This window comes from Staurois parvus, unplaced genomic scaffold (assembly GCF_062004578.1).
Source record: "Staurois parvus isolate SC_StPar_1 unplaced genomic scaffold, SC_StPar_1.0 ptg000114l, whole genome shotgun sequence".
NCBI lineage: Eukaryota > Metazoa > Chordata > Amphibia > Anura > Ranidae > Staurois > Staurois parvus.
The window spans coordinates 6,244,239-6,265,762 of NW_028317910.1; the positions used below are offsets into that span (position 1 = coordinate 6,244,239).

The window sequence follows — 21,524 nt, forward strand, 5'->3', positions numbered from 1 at the left end:
AGCAGACGACAGAGACACATGGCGCAGGGTGGCGGTGGATGCAGCAGTATTCGGAAGCCAAACACAGGCCTCGGTTAAAGAGCGGAAGCCGTCAGCAGCGTGAGCAGACGACAGAGACACATGGCGCAGGGTGGCGGTGGATGCAGCAGTATTCGGAAGCCAAACACAGGCCTCGGTTAAAAAGCGGAAGCCATCAGCAGCGTGAGCAGACGACAGAGGCACATGGCGCAGGGTGGCGGTGGATGCAGCAGAATTCAGAAGCCAAACACAGGCCTCGGTTAAAAAGCGGAAGCCGTCAGCAGCGTGAGCAGACGACAGAGGCACATGGCGCAGGGTGGCGGTGGAGGCAGCAGCAATGGAAGGCCATACAGCACCCTATCACAAAATGGAACCCACCAACAGTGTAAGGAGACCTGAAAGTGGCACATGGCGCAGGGTGGCGGTGGAGGCAGCAGTATTCGGAAGCCATACACAGGCCTAGGTTTAAAACTGGAACCCAGCAGCGTGAGCAGACGACAAAGACGCACATGGCAGAGGATGGATCTGGCAGCAGTATGAGAAGGCGGTACAGGGGCCCGTGGCACAGTGTGGTGATGGGGGCTACAGCAACTGGATGCCAGAAAGTGGCCGATAGGGCTATATACTGCATGGAATTATAAAGTTGTAAAGACAGCGGCCTATTTGTCCCTAATAACATGTTTGGGGCATGATTCATGGCGGATTTAGTCAGTTGTGTCAGGAACTGGTGGTTTAAAATCCAGACTAATCCACGCCTGATTCATTTTCACAAACGTGAGTCTCTCCACACTTTGGGCGGACAGTCGTGTCCTCCGCGGAGTTACAATACCTCCTGCCGCACTAAACACGCGCTCCGATGCCACGCTACTGGCCGGGCATGACAGCCTTTCAAGGGCAAATTCAGCTACTTGGGGCCAAAGGTCAAGTTTCGTTGCCCAGTAGTCAAGGGGATTGTCTACCTCGGTTGGCAGGGTGCTGTCCAAGTAGGCCCAAGCCTGTTGTTTGAGGTCCACCTGATGCTGCTGCTGCTGCGGCTGGTTAGTAGTTTCCTCACTGCGCTGGTGAAGAAAGCTACTCATCATCGACTGCAGACTGAGGCAGCCGCTGCTGGTGGAGCTGCCACTGCTCCTACCACCCCACCCCTCCCCTGCTGCCATGGCAGCGGAACGCGAGCGCACAGGGCCCACAGTGTCTGAGGATGGACGTTGGCGCAGAAAGGCAGAGACCAACTGACTACATAGGTGGTTTTTATAGTACGTTATTTTGGCCTCCCTCTCAGCAGGTGTGAAAAAGGCCACCATTTTTGAACGGTAGCGAGGGTCCAACAAGCTGGACAGCCAAAAGTCATCCCTCTGTCTGATGGTTATTATTCGGCTGTCGCTACGCAAGCAACCGAGCATGCTATGGGCCATTTGTGCCAAGAAATGCGAGGGACTCCCTGCCTCCATCTCCACAGCATACTGCCACGGTGCGTCTGGGTCCTCTGTCTCCTCCTCCTCCTCTACCAGATGCTCCTGCTCCTCCACTCCTGTCCGCTGAGTGGAAAAACCACCCATTTCACTCAATAATTCCTGAGCACCAATGTCCTCCTCTACCTCCTCCTCTTCTTCCTGTCCTGCCCCCACAGGGGTCATGTGGCGTTGAGATCTGTGCGCCACATCTACCGCACCCTGACCAGCCATTGTTAACAGCATTTGTTCCAGGACGTGCAACAGAGGAATGACGTCGTTCATCCCATAGTCCTGCCGACTCACGAATAACGTGGCCTCCTCAAAGGGCCTGAGCAAGCGGCAGGTGTCACGCATGAGCTGCCAATGGCTGACATCTAAGTTACACAGGGGAGTACCTTTATCCGCTTGTAACATCAGGAAATCGGTGATGGCCTTTCGCTGTTCGTAAAGGCGGTCTAACATATGTAGGGTTGAATTCCACCTTGTTGCAACGTCTCAGATCAGGCGATGCTGTGGAATTCCGTTCTGCCGCTGCAGCTCAAGGAGGGTGTGCTTTGCGGTGTAGGAATGGCTGAAATGCATGCAAAGTTTACGTGACATTTTAAGGATGTCTTGCAGTGGGATGGTGGATTTTAGGAACCGCTTGACAACCAGATTGAACACGTGAGCCATGCATGGCGCATGGCACAACCTTCCTTGACGCAGAGCAGACACCATGTTCTTTCCGTTGTCGGTCAACATGGTTCCGATTTTCAGTTTGCGCGGAGACAGCCATCTGTCGATTTCTCTGTTCATTACACTCAGAAGTTCCTCCCCTGTGTGACTACGTTCGCCAAGGCATACCAGGTGCAGCACAGCGTGACACCGTTGCGCCCTGCACATGTGATATGCCGGTTGGGTAATGGGACTTGGCACGGGGGTGGCGGCTGAGGACACGGCAGAAGAAGAGGTGGTAGAGGCGGACATCTTTGCTGGACCAAGGACGTGCAAACGTGGAGGCAAAAGCGGCGTGACCTGTCCAAGTTGCTGGTGCGGCTGTGCCGGCACCACGTTCACCCAGTGGGCCGTAAATGACATGTACTGTCCCTGACCGTAGTTACAGCTCCACACGTCGGCGCTGCCGTGCACTTTGGCAGAGACCGACATGCTCAAAGACTGGCCCACCATCTCTTCTACATGTGAATGCAGGGCTGGCACTGCCTTTTTGGCGAAGAAATGCCGGCTTGGCACTCTCCACCGCGGCTCGGCACAAGCCATCATTTCTCGGAAAGGTGCTGAGTCCACCACTTGGAAAGGGAGGGACTGCAGCACCAGCAACTTGGACAGGAGGACGTTCAGCTTCTGCACCGTCGGGTGCGTGCTCGCAAACTGTTGTCTCTTGGAAACGGATTCCAAGAAAGACTGCTGACGGAATCCGTGAAGAGGAGTAGCAGGAGAAGGAGCATCTGAACGAGCGGAAGATGCCAACGAGCGACAACTCCCCTCAGCAGAGGTGTTGGAGCCTTGACTGGCTGATAGAGGGCGGTGACGGAGCAAGTAACGGAGCGGGTGATGGAGCGGGGGCTGGGGCAGGCAGAACTGCCGTATCTTTATCACGGTTTTCCCAGGCCACCGAATGGCGACGCTGCATATGCTGACGCAACGCTGTAGTCCCAACATGGGCCCCCTGGCCACGCTTGACTTTCTGGCCACATAGTCGACATACGGCTACGTTTACTTCCTCGGGCGGCTTGACGAAAAATTGCCACACCGCCGAGTAGGAAACTTTGCCCCCGCTACTCCTCACTGGCTGACTGCTACTTCCTCCGTGCACACCGGCACCACTACTGGCCGTGGTGGTAGGCTGCAGTGGAGCTGGTGCTCTACTCCGTGGCCGTTTGGCTCCACTGACACTGCTGCGACCCTGCTGCCTCCTGGGCAACCCACCGACTGTTTTGCTCGCTGGCAAGCTGGCACCCTCTTCTCCTGATGATGCGGAAGCAATAGCCTGATGACGACGAGGCTGCCAAGTGCGATCAGCCTCATCATCATCAATTAGGGTCTCCGCGTCACTACTAGCCCCCTCGGCTGCGTGTGGGTCAGGAGACAGACCTGTCTCTAGACCGGCTACCGAGCCACTCTCCTCGCCAGTACTTCTTCGCCTGGCTGCTGAAGAGGCGGATGTTTCCCCCCGTTCCTGACCGCCCTCTGTTAGCTCTTCCTCACTGTACAGTGGGGCTGAGCCCACAGCATGCGATACTTCGCTTGGTGAGGGAACAGCAAAGGACAGGGGCAGGTCGAGGACATGTGATTTCAGTGGGCTTGCTCCCGGGCCATGCCAACTAACGGTTGTGTCTGACGTACCCACCGACCGTTGGCTGTAGGTGTCAGAGGTGACCTGGGAAGAGGAAGACGACCGAGTCAACCAATCGATGACGGCAGGGTTGTCGGTGGAGACACGACCGCTGGATGACACCGGGAGCACTGGCCTCTGGCTGCGACTAGTGCTGCCTCGACCCCTTCCTCTGCTGCCACGTCTGCTCGCTCCTGAAACATTGCCTCCTCTGCCACTCCTCTGCATGTTGTCTGACATACTCTTTAATTCAATAAGCACCCCAAAAATAAAACCGGATTTAACTCTTTGAACGTACAATAGTGGTTGTGAAGCAGAAAGTCAGTTTATTTAGCACAATGGGTCAATTGCAGCTTGCCGTTGGCTGGAAACTGTACGTTTATGTCACTGGAATGCACTAATCACCCAAAAAATATTACCGCCACCCGGCGTGTATATGGATTTAACTCTTTGAACGTACAATAGTGGTTGTGAAGCAGAAAGTCCGTTTATTTAGCACAATCTGTCAATTGCAGCTTGCCGTTGGCTGGAAACTGTACGTTTATGTCACTGGCATGCACTAATCACCCAAAAAATATTACCGCCACCCGGTGTGTATATGGATTTAACTCTTTGAACGTACAATAGTGGTTGTGAAGCAGAAAGTCAGTTTATTTAGCACAATCGGTCAATTGCAGCTTGCCGTTGGCTGGAAACTGTACGTTTATGTCACTGGAATGCACTAATCACCCAAAAAATATTACCGCCACCCGGCGTGTAAATGGATCTAACTCTTTGAACGTACAATAGTGGTTGTGAAGCAGAAAGTCAGTTTATTGTACACAATCGGTCAATTGCAGCTTGCCGTTGGCTGGAAACTGTACGTTTGTGTCACTGGAATGCACTAATCACCCAAAAAATATTACCGCCAGCCGGCGTCTAAATGGATTTAACTCTTTGAACGTACAATAGTGGTTGTGAAGCAGAAAGTCAGTTTATTTAGCACAATCGGTCAATTGCAGCTTGCCGTTGGCTGGAAACTGTACGTTTATGTCACTGGAATGCACTAATCACCCAAAAAATATTACCGCCAGCCAGCGTGTAAATGGATTTAACTCTTTGAACGTACAATAGTGGTTGTGAAGCAGAAAGTCAGTTTATTGTACACAATCGGTCAATTGCAGCTTGCCGTTGGCTGGAAACTGTACGTTTGTGTCACTGGAATGCACTAATCACCCAAAAAATATTACCGCCAGCCGGCGTCTAAATGGATTTAACTCTTTGAACGTACAATAGTGGTTGTGAAGCAGAAAGTCAGTTTATTTTGCACTATCGGTCAATTGCAGCTTGCCGTTGGCTGGAAACTGTACGTTTATGTCACTGGAATGCACTAATCACCCAAAAAATATTACCGCCACCCGGCGTGTAAATGGATCTAACTCTTTGAACGTACAATAGTGGTTGTGAAGCAGAAAGTCCGTTTATTGTACACAATTGGTCAATTGCAGCTTGCCGTTGGCTGGAAACTGTACGTTTGTGTCACTGGAATGCACTAATCACCCAAAAAATATTACCGCCAGCCGGCGTCTAAATGGATTTAACTCTTTGAACGTACAATAAGTAACGATTCTGTGTCCCTGAGTAACGATTCTGTGTCCCTGAGTAACGATTCTGTGTCCCTGAGTAACGATTCTGTGTCCCTGAGTAACGATTCTGTGTCCCTGAGTAGCGATTCTGTGTCCCTGAGTAGCGATTCTGTGTCCCTGAGTAGCGATTCTGTGTCCCTGAGTAGCGATTCTGTGTCCCTGAGTAGCGATTCTGTGTCCCTGAGTAACGATTCTGTGTCCGTGAGTAACGATTCTGTGTCCCTGAGTAACGATTCTGTGGCCCTAACTCTGTCCCTCAATACACAGAGGTCTGTCTCTCTTGAATGACCGGAGGCTAATGGAGAATTCGAAGATGGCCGCGATTTATAGCTCCACCATTACACAGTGCTGGCTGGCTGGCTGCTGATTGGCTAATGCGATCACATGTCATGATTCATGACTCATGAATGCATTATGGGTCTGCGCGCCTTCCCAGAGATCCCCGCCCCATCTTCTCTGTCCATTTTCTCCAGTCGCCACACATGTCGCCGCCATTTTTGGGAAAATTCGATTCGTGCATCCGAAGTTTGCTAATCTTCGGATTCGTCGCGAATCGAATTTTTCCAAATCTTCGAAACGAATTCCACATCGTCATGTTCGATTCGCTCATCTCTAATGGTTAATGTTGTATTTACTCATTTTAAAGTGAACCTGTGCTTTTCAATGCAAGGGGCAATGCAACAAGTTCACTATAAGGCCCCATCCTCAGCTTTACAGTTATCTTTCTCTGTCCTCTCCTTTTTCTTTTCCTTTTTCCTTTCCTTTTTTTTTCCTTTCCCTTCCTTTTTCCCATTCCTTTCCTTAACACCCAGTAGAGCATAATGTGAATCCTAGGAGCAAACAGCTGATGGGCATAGCAAGAAGCCCAAAGGCAAGCAGTGGAAGTAAGGCAAACACCTGGCAAAAGTTATAACGTAAACCTCAGAGGTGAAAACATTACTACATACAGTGTGTGTGTGTGTGTAAAATAAATAAAAACATTTTTATATATATATATATATATATATATTTCTGGTGACAATTTATATGCCCTGTAAAAACAACAAAAAAACCACTATGCTCCAGGTCCTCTGTGAGTAGTTCAGTCCCGCAGTTTAATCCTTGATTAGGAGCTGAAGGGTTCACACTGGCTTGGATCTGCTCCCGCATTCCTCTGTGCTGCCGGTCCAGATGTTCTGTCTCTGTCCTCTCCTGGTGAAAACATCTGTGTAATTTCTCTGTCATCAGGCCTGGACCTCCCCAATCTGTTCCCTCTTCTTTGACACCTGCTGCTCCCCACAGCGTCTCACTCTTTCACTGTCCCTAGGCTGGTGGCTCGCCAGAGTCAGATCTGGCCTTCTTCCGCTGCCTTTGACTCTGTCCTGCTGCTGGCTTTTGGCTGTTTTGAGTGGGGAAAACATCCACCCTGTGTTGGGGCCACAGGTAACACTCTCAAAAATACATCAAACCTGCTTAAAGCTGGCCATGCACCAGTAAAGTTTCATTTGAAAAGGTATGTTTGATTTTCTAATGGTTAGTGGGGTCAGATTGACCTTCATTTTCAAACGTAGTGACAAGAATATTTGAAGGAACAGGATGGAAAATTTTTCTCAAATGAAAAAATTCTGTGAATGGGGTTTTTTGTTCTGTTTTTTTTTTGTTCTGCTTTGCTTTTTCCATATTATACTGAATTCTGTTCATTACATCTGGGATTACATTAAAATAGAAGGTCCGAACGAATATTTAAAGGGCTTTTGAAAGAAATTAGTTGACTCAGCGATCACAAGAAAGAATGTACTGGCAACTTTTTTTTTTCAGAATTTCTTTGAACAAAAACCTAACCATGTATAGCCAGCAGCACATATTTTTGCACGTAAAAAATTTGCATTTATTATCTTATTATTAGGAGGCTGTAAAGCATTGCACCATGATCAGCAGAACATGGGGGTAATCTCTGGCTCCTGCAGACTGTCAGTGTATCTGTCTGCTTGTACGGGCAGGCAGTTACTGAATGACAGGAAGAATCAATGTACTACTAGAGCACTCGCCAACTCCCTGTTAGTCCATTGAGAACTACAGGCTGTCAGCCGCAATGGCTGACAGTAGTTGTAGTTCTCCCATTCACTGAGCTCTGTAAATGAACGACATGATGGGCGAGCAGAGCTCCACATACTGCGTTTTTTTTAAATTGTGGCAGTGGGTGCAGGGAGAAGGTATCAAGCCCGCTGTCACAACAGTGGGTGCAGGGGTTGTTCATTTAGTAACATATTATACAGGTGTAACATGTCATAAAAGGTGAACTTCTTTTTAATTTCTTCTTTTGCAACAATTTGAATTACTATTATTATTAAGATTTACAGTTCTATTTCCAAAAAAGATGGGACGCTGTGTACACCTACATACAGATAGAATGCATTGATTTTCAAATCTCAAACCCATATTTTATTCACCATAGAAATTTAGAAAACATATCAAATGTTTAAACTAGGAAAATATACCATTTTAAGAAAAATAAAAAGGTAATTTTGCAATTGATGGCAGCAACACATCTCAGAAAAGTTGGGGCAGGGCCATGTAGCAGCCTCTCTTCTTTTAACAACAATCTGTAAATGTATGGGAACTGAGGAGACAAGCTGATGGAGTTTTGGGAGAGGAATGTTGTCCCATTCTTACCTGATATAAGATTCTAACTGCTCAACAGTCCTGGGTCTTTGTTGTATTTTTCGTTTCAAGATGCGCCAAATATTTACAATGAGTGAAAGGTCTGGACTGCAGGCAGGCCTGTTAAGCACCCGGACTCTTCTACTAGTAATCCATGCTGTTGTCATAGATGAAGTATGCGATTCAGCATTGTCGTTCTGAAATATGCACGGCCTTCCCTGAAAAAGATGTCAGGATGGGAGCATACTCTGCTCTAAAACCTGGCTATATTTTTCAGCATTGACTGTGTATTTCCAGGTGTGCAGACTGCCCATTTCCGATGCACTAGTGCATCCTGAGATAATCAGAGATGCCAGCTTTTGAACTGAGCACTGATAACAAGCTGGAAAGTCCCTCTCCTCTTTAATCTGGAGAACACGGCACCCATGGTTGGCAAAAATGTCAAATTTCGATTAGTCTGACCACAGAACAGTTTTCCACTTTGAAACGGACCATTTTAAATGAGCCCACACAAGACTGCAGCATTTCTGGATCATGCTCTGGATCAACTTTTTTGGAACTGGGATTGCAAAACATCAGTTTAGAAATATAAAAACAGAGCACCTTCAGACCTATATGTTGCAATCTCACTTTGTATGGTGTGGTGCACTGCATTTTTATTTATTTAGAATAGATCCCCAAAGTACAGTAGGTACCAACAAACTTGCGTGTCAGTACACATACTGAGCATTTTGGTTACTGTTACTAAACCCACAACAGTAAAATCAGTGTGTATATTATTATTATTATCATTATACAGTATTTATAAAGCGCCAATAGTTCGCTCAGCGCTGTACATTACAGAGGGGGACAGAACATGTGACAGAACAATACCAATACAATGCAAAACATGAGGGGATTGAGGGCCCTGCTCTTTCGAGCTTACAATCTAGGAGGGAGGGGATATGCAGTAAAGCATGCTTGTTATACTCACTCTGGAACCTAAGGGGTTAATCCTCTGCATTGTGTAAGGCTGTTTTATCCTTTCTTCTCTGTTCCTCCCTTTTTTCAAGCGACCAACACTTATCTCCAGACTGAACCGTAGGCATTCACATGCTCAGTTTGGTGTATATTGCTAGAGAGGTTTTTTTTTTCCTTGGGAGAGTGCATGTGTTCAGCACTGTCCATATGGAGGTCAGGGGATTTCCATCCTCCTAGAGCAGAAAGAAAACTCCTCCTACAAGCTTAAGCTAGTGCTGTGCTGGACACTGATAGAAGTCACAAGACCGCTCTAACTGCTGATGAGAAAAGGTATTTAGCAGTTTATTTTTACTAAAATAATTGCACTTCCATGTTTTGTGTACTGTGGGAGACCAGATATAGTGAATGCAGGGTCTGGTGTTTAGTAACACTTTAAGCTGTCTTCAGACCTGTGCAATGTGCACCATGCATTACCATAGCACATGAAACTGCAGTTCATTGTGATGACATTTATTTTGAATAGTATCTTAATTCCCCTTGCCAATAAACAACAATGCATATGTGTTTTAGCGCACAACAGTGTGTAAATTTAAATCGTCTGTCCGTTGTGATGCACTGCATTAAAAAAAAAATATTCTGCAAGGTCCATTATGACGCTGCATTAATGCAGCCCATTAATTTAGCAAGGGTCTCCAATGCACTACAACTCAGGTTTTAGGCCTAATGCACACTGGGTGTTTACCCCTTGCATGAGATTCCACTGTTTTCGTGCAGGCAGAAGATACAGGCATGCAGTCCATCCCTGCTGCTAGCAGCCTGTAAGACTCTTGAGAGGCTGAAAGCTGCTGTGGCTGGACAGTGCACCCAATGGTACTATGATTTAGAACCATATGCTCCAAGGGATGAATGCCCAGTGTGCGTGAGGCTTAAAACCTGTATTGTACATTGGCAACCCTTTCAAAATCAAAGGGCTGCTTTAATGCAATGCAAGTTAATGCACATTATGTAACAAACTGCAGTGCAGCAGAGATGTGTGAATAGGCTTTCATAGGTTTTGAGTCCACTATTGCTACACCATCAGTAGCAAGATGTTCTGAATCTGTCAGTTTAGCTCCTGGCACCAGATCTGGACACCATTCCCCAACAAATATAGGGACCACATTGATGATGCATGCCACTGTCTATACATGGTAACTAAGTGTAAAGATAAATTAATTAAACCAGAACATTATTGTTAAAGGAAAATAGTCTATTTTTGCATGAACACTAAACATTTGTCCATTTCTGTAACAGTTTGGACATCTTAGCAGTAGAGTATTCATACGAGCCCTTGTCTTTCTGAATTCTTCAATCAACAGAAATACTTTCTCATATCACTATCTCGATGTTTGCTTAGAGATCTCCAGAGCTCAGCAATAACTACTCAATCTGTATTTCTTAGTACAGTACACAGACATAATTTGAATTTGAAATTGTTGGATAAAGGCCACAATTACTAAGGTGACGTAATTCTACAAGTATAAGATCAGAAGACCTCCAAGATAATAGACGAGCTTGTGATGAAGGTCATTGGCTCCATGCTGGAAAATCTTGCAGGTTACAGAACATCTTCAGGCAAATATATAAGAACACCCTACTGGTCCTTGTTTGTTTTTCTTTAAAAAAAACATAAAAGCGTTTTTTAGTTTAGTTGATGCAGTTATTTAAAATGTGTGTGTCAAACACCAGAATGTTGCATTCAGGCTTTCATTGGGAGTGGCTGCTGTGCAGACTGATGGCCAGGGAGAAGAGTTGCCTAGGTAGGCCTATAGGTGCAATAGATATCAGGGTGGGTTTCAAAATGTCTTCAAGTTTTCAAGTATTCAAACAACCTGGTTGGGCTGTTAAGGATGTAAACCATTGCACATTCCACTTATTGGTGATATCATAGTTAGTAAGTTCCTGGCTTCTAATACATATTGAATACTCCAACAAATCTCCCTGCCATGATTCCCAAATCTTTTTCTGTCCAGCTGGGAGTTTTAGTAAACCACCTTTTGTGTGTTCCATCTCCTTTTGTTTTATTCTCCATAATATAAAAGAAATAAAACATCCAGCAGGGATGGTAGGAGACCCATCATAATGGACAGAGCAGCTGAGTCGACCTGGGAACCCAGCACAGGGATGGTGGGAAATCCTCATAACGGGGGCAACAAGCGTGTAGACCTGGGAGCTCAGCATTGGGATGGTGGGAGCCCCTCTCATTAGAGTCCCTGGGATTGTATGCGGTCTTTAGGTGATCTGGCACATTTTTACCAAATACCGCATGCAATGTTGAAAGAGGCCAAGTCTGCTCACACCGCCATAGATGAAGATCCCAGAACTGACCCGGCTGCTACACCGCCTATAAGCACCCTGACCAGGGACGCTCCCACCATTCAGCGTGTGATGTCATCCCGGCCTGGCCTTGGCATCCACGTAAGCGCCGGCCCCCAGTGCACGCACACTGCACCCAACCAGGCACCAGGTCTGGGGGGCATAGCACCACTCCGCCAAGGTAACCGCATTGACGCCTGAGGGACCGGCGGACAGGCCGGTGATGTCCACCTCACAGGGAGGATAGGAGATAGCCAGCACCACCGACCGCGGCTTGCCAGCCGCATACCCAGCCAAATAAGGAATACTTGGGGGGGGGGGGGGGGCCAAATCACCCCCCCCCCCCACTGATGGAGTCAAAATTGCAGAATCAATTACCATAGATTATGTACAATTGCATTATCATTATTACCGTACCGTAATTATGGATCCATAATACACAAAAAGGGCACGAGAATGGGCATGAAGTATCCATATTGAACAATTCAATCATAACACTATAAAGCTGTGTATGCCCAATACATTTGACCCACCATCCATTAATACATTAGTCATAATTAGCAATATATCTAAGAAGTTACAATACAATTACTGACAGACTCTCATTATCAATATAAGGTCAAATATAAACATCAAAACAAATGTAGTGATTGCCTTTACTATACTAATGATCTCATGTTTTAGACATACCAGGCCTTGAATACCGACTCTAATTATAGACTATGGGGTCATGGGTGGGTAATCGCCCAAAGTCCTTAACAACTATGATATTTACTGGTTGTTAAGGATGGCGGTGGCCATGTTGTTTACTGGTTATTAAGGATTCCGGCTACCACCTTTGTTAAAATACCGCTAGCCTTCACTACTGAAATACTGCATCACTTCATAAAATGGCTCTTGTTGTATTTTAGTAGCGTTTTTTAGTAAATTGCAAAAAAAAAAGTTTGAAAAATGCTAAAAGGTATTTTACCACAGTCCTTAAAGCGGTAGATACCACTTTGTTTATTGAGCCCCTGAGAACTAGAAGAAAGTGTCTGGGAGTATAACCCTACAGCATCTATCAAACACTGAAATTTCCAGTTTAAGCAGACAGACTCTTGAATAGGAGTATCTGTATTGCTTTACAAATCTTCTGGCAAGTAAAACAGCACTGGAAGATATAACCATATCTGTTTTCTCTTGTGTATTTTGCTTTCTGTCTGAAGTTATCGATACTCTTGCACTCTACTCCCGCCCATCTCTTTCAGCGCATCAGAATTTGTTTTTTTTCTTTCCTTCCAGTTAAAGTGTTTAGACTGCAGCAACTCCCACAGGATAGCGGACATTTTGCCATCTTCCGAAACAAGCTGTCACTTTTTTTCGCCATTATGGTTGAAACAGAATTGCTTTGCATGCTGGGAGTGATCCAGGGTATCCCCTCCAGCACAAATTAGGAACAAGCCTTATTTACTAATGTACCTGAAATACAAACTATTGTCATGCAGATTTTTACAATTTCATTTCGTCTTTTTGGTAGAGTGCAGTTATCTTTTTAACATAGAATGTCTGACTATTGTAAATAGGATTGGTCCCTTGTACTCTGCAGGATCTTAAAGCACATCTCCATAGTTATTTGTTAAAATTGCCCAATCTTTAAAAACAAATAACATATAATCTCTCTGCAATACTCACCTTGTCTCCAGAGTGATCCCCTGCAGAAACTCTGCTCCACCACCAGTTCTCTTTTGGGTGAAATGACAGCCAGCGTAATTTATCTCATTTCTGTGAGCCCAGTCCGTCATAAGCACGCTTCTTGTGGGTATGTACTCACTTAGGCTTAGGCATCAGGGACACTCTGCATTGTGGATGGCTACCCACCTCAGCCACTGGGAGAAGAGGAAGACCCAAAGATGGCATGTGACTGGATAGAAATCCCAGGAAAAAGCACGTATGAAGGGAACTAAAACAAAAAGAGGGAGGAGAAAGGAGGATTGGGAGATGTGCTTTTAAAGTATTCGTTATAGGTGTTTATCTATTCTGTCCTTGACAAGGTAAAATTGCTCTGAAGAATGTGTCCTTTCTTCCACTGTCCATAATGGAACTCTCTTCCCAGTGTTTTCCTGCCAGTTGGTAGGCAGGAGGCCAAAGTAGTTTTGCGTGGCAGTAAAACTTGATTATGATTATCTCTTTCAAACATCAGCAGTAGATCAATATTGATGCTTCATGTTTGTTTAAAGCAGCATTAAGAGTGCAGATAATAGCGACATTTGTTTTCCTGCAGGGTAAATTGTCTTTTATCTTCCAGATTTATTCTTAACAACCTATACATTACAAATATTTAGCATTTTATATTTATGGTATAAGCTAGAATTTGTCTGTATAAAACAGACAAATAACCAGAATGCAATAAGGCAAATGCAGACAGTGAAAACAAAGTTTCAATGATTTTTCAGTGGGCAAGAGTCTGTTCAGGTATAAGAACAAGACAGGTATTTAGAAGTGATCACAAATCGGATAACCTTACTGTCCGGTCTTATTTCAGTGCCGCTACCAGGATCGTTCTGTCCTTGGCAGCAACTTTGGAGCGGCCCAGCCCATTCAAGAGGAAGAAGGCAATTTCTGTTTTGGATGGTTAGCCTTGCAAACAAACAGCTGACCCTAAATTACTGGATAGAGCTGAAGTTGAAATAGTTTGGACATTAAGTAATATTTACTCTTGTCCCCCCTGGAGAGTGACAGTGCTGTGTCAGCAACCCCAAGCCCAGCTGGGGACGATTGTCCGGCACATCTGTGCTCATCCCGTGTCTGATGTCCCACATACATTCTCAGCTGTAAACTCCAGGACTTGTTGTGGCTGGACGACCCTGTTGCTTATTATTTTGGGGGCGTTGGTGATTGCAATGTTGCTGTAACCTGTACGTTATGGAAGAACTCAACACATAAATATAAAAACACCTTTTTTTACTCATGCTCTTTCAGAAGTCCATTATATTTTTTTCTTGCTTCAGAGTAGCTGATGTAATTTCCTTAACTGAACAATTTTATTGATGTACAACACACCAGGTCAAAACAGTTGGGAGGGGAAGATTAAGTGGGCCGTTTGGGTTAGCTTCACTTATGTGTCCACTCCTAGTCCTAACAGCAGACAGCACTGTGGTACAGCCTGCATGATTTACATTGTCAGCATTTAGGCCAACATACAATAACATAAAGAAATACATAATATACCCAAAAGCATGTAGGCACCCTCGGAATTAAGTTCAGGTATTTCCAGTGAAAGGTGCTGCTGATGCTACAGCATACAAGGACTTTAGATTGTATTCCCCTTGAGGGTTAGGGACTGATGTGAATGTACAATATATATGTTATTGATGGCGCTATATAAGTACCTGAAATAAATAATATATAAATACATTTTACACCTTAAGATTGTGGAAACAGTTTGGGGAAGGCTCTTCTGTGTGCCACCATGACTGTGCCTTCTGCACAAAATGCGCCTCATAAAGGCATTGTTTAACCAGATTGATGTAGAGACACTCAAGTGGCCTCCACAAAGCCCTGATCTCAGCCCTATCAAACGTCTTTAGAATAAATGGAAACTTCGATTACAAGCCTTGTCTTCTTGTTCAACTTTAGTTACCTCAGAAATATTTTTGGGCTGAATGGGTACAAATGCCCAAAGATGTGCTACAAGATCCTGTGGAAAACCTTCCTAAAAGAGTGGAAGTGGTTATATCCACAAAAGGGGCTGGAGCAACTCTGTATCGAAGCCCATGGTTTTAGATTGGGATGTGCTATATGTGTGTACATATACAGTCAGGTCCATAAATATTGGGACATCGACACAATTCTAACATTTTTGGCTCTATGCACCACCACAATGGATTTGAAATGAAATGAACAAGATGTGCTTTAACTGTAGACTGTCAGCTTTAATTTGAGGGTATTTACATCCAAATCAGGTGAACGGTGTAGGAATTACAACAGTTTGCATATGTGCCTCCCACTTATTAAGGAACCAAAAGTAATGGGACAGAATAATAATCATAAATCAAACTTTCACTTTTTAATACTTGGTTGCAAATCCTTTGCAGTCATTTACAGCCTGAAGTCTGGAACGCATAGACATCACCAGACGCTGGATTTCATCCCTGGTGATGCTCTGCCAGGCCTCTACTGCAACTGTCTTCAGTTCTTGCTTGTTCTTGGGGCATTTTCCCTTCAGTTTTGTCTTCAGCAAGTGAAATGCATGCTCAATCGGATTCAGGTCAGGTGATTGACTTGGCCATTGCATAATATTCCACTTCTTTCCCTTTAAAAAACTCTTTGGTTGCTTTTGCAGTATGCTTTGGGTCATTGTCCATCTGCACTGTGAAGCGGCGTCCAATGAGTTCTGAAGCATTTGGCTGAATATGAGCAGATAATATTGCCCGAAACACTTCAGAATTCATCCTGCTGCTTTTGTCAGCAGTCACATCATCAATAAATACAAGAGAACCAGTTCCATTGGCAGCCATACATGCCCACGCCATGACACTACTACCACCATGCTTCACTGATGAGGTGGTATGCTTAGGATCATGAGCAGTTCCTTTCCTTCTCCATACTCTCTCTTCCCATCACTCTGGTACAAGTTGATCTTGGTCTCATCTGTCCATAGGATGTTGTTCCAGAACTGTGAAGGCTTTTTTAGATGTCGTTTGGCAAACTCTAATCTGGCCTTCCTGTTTTTGAGGCTCACCAATGGTTTACATCTTGTGGTGAACCTTCTGTATTCACTCTGGTGAAGTCTTCTCTTGATTATTGACTTGGACACACATACACCTACCTCCTGGAGATTGTTCTTGATCTGGCCAACTGTTGTGAAGGGTGTTTTCCTCACCAGGGAAAGAATTCTTCGGTCATCCACCACAGTTGTTTTCCGTGGTCTTCCGGGTCTTTTGGTGTTGCTGAGCTCACCGGTGCGTTCCTTCTTTTTAAGAATGTTCCAAACAGTTGTTTTGGCCACGCCTAATGTTTTTGCTATCTCTCTGATGGGTTTGTTTTGTTTTTTCAGCCTAATGATGGCTTGCTTCACTGATAGTGACAGCTCTTTGGATCTGATCTTGAGAGTTGACAGCAACAGATTCCAAATGCAAATAGCACACTTGAAATGAACTCTGGACCTTTTATCTGCTCATTGTAATTGGGATAATGAGGAAATAACACACACCTGGCCATGGAATGGCTGAGAAACCAATTGTCCCATTACTTTTGGTCCCTTAATAAGTGTGAGGCACATATGCAAACTGTTGTAATTCCTACACCGTTCACCTGATTTGGATGTAAATACCCTCAAATTAAATCTGACAGTCTGCAGTTAAAGCACATCTTGCTAGTTTCATTTCAAATCCATTGTGGTGGTGTATAGAGCCAAAAATGTTAGAATTGTGTCGATGTCCCAATATTTATGGACCTGACTGTAGGTGTCCTCAAACATATGGCCATATATTGTATTCCTGACAATTATGTTCGCTAAATTGAATAATTTTGTGACTTCTAGAAGATTTCTTGGATCCTAGACTTTAAAGTTGCAAAGATGTACATGCAGCAGTTTGAGAGCAATTTGTATTTATTGTCTGGCTGGCTTTCTTAGATTCAAAAGCTGCTGTATTTCCATTTTTTTAAACTTCTTTAATCTTTCTTTTTGACATATATTGTAAAGATATTTGTATGTTATGCCTGACCCCCAATGCTATATTTGTCTAACAGATCATTTTAACCATCCCTTCCCAACAGACACAGAACAGGATGAAACTGATGGCGGATAACTATGAAGCCGATCATCTAAAGTCTTCTTCCCAGTCCAACCAAACCAACCACAAGCCCTCCCCAGATCAGGTAGGATGTCATCCAGACCTATTGTTGGAAACTGATATCTCTGATGGAAAGGAATTCTAGCATGGAGTAGGGTTGATGGTCTGATCTTAAATGGGAGATTCTTGCCCTAACTGCATGAGTCTATTAGTCTTCACTGGAGTTCCATTTTGGTGAAGAGCCAAAAGGATTGGAGAAAGTGGAAGAACAGAAGGAAGAAGCAGAAGGATCATCAAGGAGATAATTCTATGAATAGGGCACCTAAAAATGTAAAATGCTCGATTTTCCATGGCTGTTTAGTTGGGCAAGCTGTTCACTGTTCTGGCGGGTGGTCTGTGAGCTACTTAAGTAAACAGCCTGCGAGCTTTTAAGTTGGCTGGGCCTTGAGCTGTTTACCTGGCTGGGTCATGAGCTGGTTAGGTGGCTGTCTACCTACTCTCCGCAAGTCTCCTTCAATTCTTTCTCCTAAATCAAGCACAAGTGCCTAAGATTCCATTGTGTTGAAGGGACACACAGTGAAAGAGAACCTGGACAGAAGACAGCTTTCATCTGGGTAGAGGTTTTTTGAACATTGAAGAATAAAATGGTTCTCGTGTTGTAGAATATGCATGAAAGTTGTTTTAATGCAACTATTGCCATTTTTTTATGTTTTTTTACAGTCACTAACCAATTGTTTGTTTTGTCCCTTTTTAATGCTGCTTGACGCTTCCTCTGTCATCATCTCTGAACCTAAAGGATGATGAGGAGGGTATTTGGGCATAGCCAATGAGATGATTAGGTCAGCCATTTTGTTCAGAACGGTGAGAACTTACTCCTGGCTCATAACTGAAGTCTTCCCATATGGCTTCTTGCATGTTGCAGTCTGTCCATCCTGTTTGCATGGCCGTGATTGTGCTGTGTTCTTTTTGCATCTCTCCGTCTGTGGCCTGTCATGTCTTGTTCATATAGAAAGGATAGCCATTTTAAAGATTAGATTAATTATAAAGTGGTCTGACAACTCACCTGAATCTTATTAGGCTATTTTCATCTGCAGGATGGCTCCTGCCTATGTAAATTAAAGGTCCACTGTGTTCTAAATTTTTTTTAAAGATCTGTATGTATTTTAGAGTCTGCTATATTAAAAAATGGCCCGTACTGCGCTATGCACAAAAAAAGACAAGCAGAGGACAAATTACTAGTAAATTAAAGTATTGCCTGTGGCGTCCCTGCAACTTACTCCATTACTGACTTACCATTCCTTGATTTGCACTGTGAGGCAGGGCTTTGCTTCGTAAATAGCTTCCCCACCAAAGACTGGTGACATAATATTTTAGAAGCAGTGGAAAAAATGCTTAAAGCACAGATTTACAGACTGAATAAACCTGATTCAGAAGGATGATCCTTGCACTGTAGGTTCTTAGGTACATCTTCCTCTCCAGTAAAGAGAACCGTGATGAGCACAGCAGTGACGACATCAAACCTCACTCTGGTGGGGCTAGCAGTTAGGAGTGCCTGTGCACAGGAAGTGCACTGCTATTTTTCAGGAGGAATTTAGGACAAAGTGTAGATTTTGTGTGGTCCTATGCAGGTATAATTAACAATTCTACATGATCCCTATAAGATAGCAGATTGTTCTCTTTTTAAGTTCAGGAAATTTGCTTTTAGATTGACGATCAAATATTCAGCTTTGTTTTGTTGCCCAGGTAGTTTTGAAATATTGCACAGGAATATTTGGTGTTCTCATAGCCAGCAGGTGGAGCTTAACTACTTGCCGCCTACCTACAGTACATGTACTGCGGGCGAGCATCATGTAATCAGACAATGTACAAGTACATCGCAGCCGAACTTCCGAGTTTGGCAGTTGATTTCAGCCAATGATTTTGGCTGAAATCAGCTGACCGACTGTGTCCAATCACACACAGAGTTCTGTGTTTACAAAACAGCGATATGGCTGTTTATTCTCTCTGCAAAGCAGGGAGAATAAACACCCGTAAAGTAAAATCAGTACACATTACACATTGTTAGGCACACAAGCCCTTGATTGTACATAGATGTTAACCCCTTCCCAGCCAGTGTCATTAGTACAGTGACCGTGTACAGTATTAGCGCTGAATTCTGTATTGTATCACTCTTTGATGTCAGTGTAAATCCCAGCCAGCATTAGCTAGTGCCAATTTGCCCGCCACACTATCACAGTCCCATTAAAATTAATTGATCACCGCCATTACCAGTATAGCGTCATAGCTGTGTAAAGTCCAATATACTGTATATACTATAGTTTGTACACGCTATAACTTTCGCAGAAACCAATTAATATAAACTTATTGGGATTTTTTTTTACCAAAGATGTGAAGCAGAATACATTTTGGCCTAAATTTATGAAGAAATTTGATTTTTTTTTTTTTAATTATGTTTTATAGCAGTGAAAAATATATTTTGGTCTTTTTTCATTTATGTAAAAAAAAATCCAGTGGTGATTAAACACCACCAAATGAAAGTTCTATTTGTCTGAAAAAAAAAGTATATAAATTTCATTTGGGTACACCGTTGCATGACTGCGCAATTTCCAGTTAAAGTACAGCAGTGCCAAATAGAAAAAATGGCCTGGTCATGAAGGGGGTTAAAGTCCTCTTTCACAGTTTCCAATTTCTCCTTACCAGTCATTGTTTACAGAGTTCAATAACGCAGGCTGAAATTTTTTCCAAGTTAGTGAGGCAGAGCAGCAACATCCTGCCCCTCTTCAAAAGAGGTTTCAGTCCAATTTCCGGAAAGCAGCCAGCTATTGTTGTGCCATGTCTTCAGCTAACACAGTGCTCTGGGAATCCTTTGGCATGTAATGTTTGTTTTTAAAACAAAGATGGTTGCTACATGGCCAAGTTTGTGAACTCCTGATCATCACACCTATATGAGCTTGTTAGACATTCCAAGACCATGGACATGAATATGGAGTTGCCCCTCTTCTAACTATAATTCTATTCTTTTGGAAAGCTTTCCACGGAATTTTGAAGTATGTATGTGGGAATCTGCACATTTAGCCAAAAGAGCATTAGTAAGGTCAGGTATGGATGCATCAGTTTACTCCAAAGCTGTGCAATAAGGTTGAGGTCGAGAGTCTCTACAGGCCATTTGAATTCTTCCACACCAAACTGGTCACATAATGTCTTTATGGAGCTTGCTTTGTCCACAGGGGTACAGTCATGCTAGAACAGTACAGGGCCTTTCCCAGACTGTTACCAAAAGGTTAGAATCTCATGAAGCGCATGATTGTCTAAAATATCTTGTTGCAATGTTAAAAGTACCCTATGCTGTAAACACCTGTACTTGATCAATTAGAGGAGCGTCCACATATTTTTAGCCACATGTGTGATGGTCAAAGGTCCACAAACTTTTGTCTATATATTATGTTTGTACATAGTATGTACCAGACTTTCTAAACCTTTTTAACCTGGAGGAACCCTTGAAATAACTTTCCAGGCTCAGGGAATCCCTACTAATTATTATAGTAGGGAACCCCTGCTAATTATTATAGCTACAGATCACAGTACATTAGCGTGATGGTCACTGAGAATAATTGCACCTTGTGGTGAACCCTCTGTATTTGCTCTCGTGAAGTCTTCTCTTGATTGTAGACTTTGACAATGATACGCCCACCTCCTGGAGAGTGGCCTTCACTTGTCTGGATGTTGTGAATGGGTTTTTCTTTACCATAGAGAGGATCCTGCGATTATCCAACACTGTTGTCTTTTGTGGACGTCCATACCTTTTTATGTTGCTGAGCTCACCAGTACGTTCTTCTTTCCTCAGAATGTACCAAACTGTTGATTTGGCCACTCCTAATGTTGCTGCTATCTATCTGATGGATTTGTTTCGTTTTTGAAGCCTTACAATGGCCTGATTCACTTGCATGGACAGCTCCTTTGAGCACATGATGTAGGTTCACAGCAATAGATTCCAAATGCAAATACCACACTTAGAATCAACTCCAGACCTTTTACCTGCTTAATTGATGAAGATATAATGGAGTAGCCCACACCTGGCCATGAAACCGCTTTTGATTCAATTGTCTAATTACTTTTAGTCCCTTGAAAAAGGAGGGATGGGATGGATAATCTTAAGAGCTGTAATTCCTAAACCCTTCCTCCAATTTGGATGTACATACCCCCAAATTAAACCTGAGAGTGTGCACGTTCAGCCCATATCCATTATATAACTATAGCTTGAATATGTTTTGGTAAATACCTGAAAAAAACTAAAATTGTGCCTGTGTCCAAATATATATGGATCTAACTGTGCATTTACAAAGGTTAGCTGCCCGGTAGACATCATGGT

General features: G+C 44.0%; 1 protein-coding gene across 15 annotated transcripts in view; it reads left to right on the forward strand.

The window, feature by feature from the left end:
* Positions 1-21,524, forward strand: part of ERC1 (ELKS/RAB6-interacting/CAST family member 1) — a 352,762-nt gene that overhangs the window by 299,924 nt on the left and 31,314 nt on the right. For 8 of the 15 annotated variants that reach the window (XM_089671795.1, XM_089671801.1, XM_089671796.1 and 5 more), the window contains one exon: positions 17,139-17,240. In XM_089671795.1, the coding sequence (XP_089527921.1) occupies positions 17,139-17,240 (102 nt within the window). Of the gene's footprint in view, positions 1-17,138; positions 17,241-17,951; positions 18,017-21,524 lie in introns of all 15 variants that reach the window. The other 7 variants (XM_089671804.1, XM_089671807.1, XM_089671808.1 and 4 more) reach the window with 1 other exon arrangement.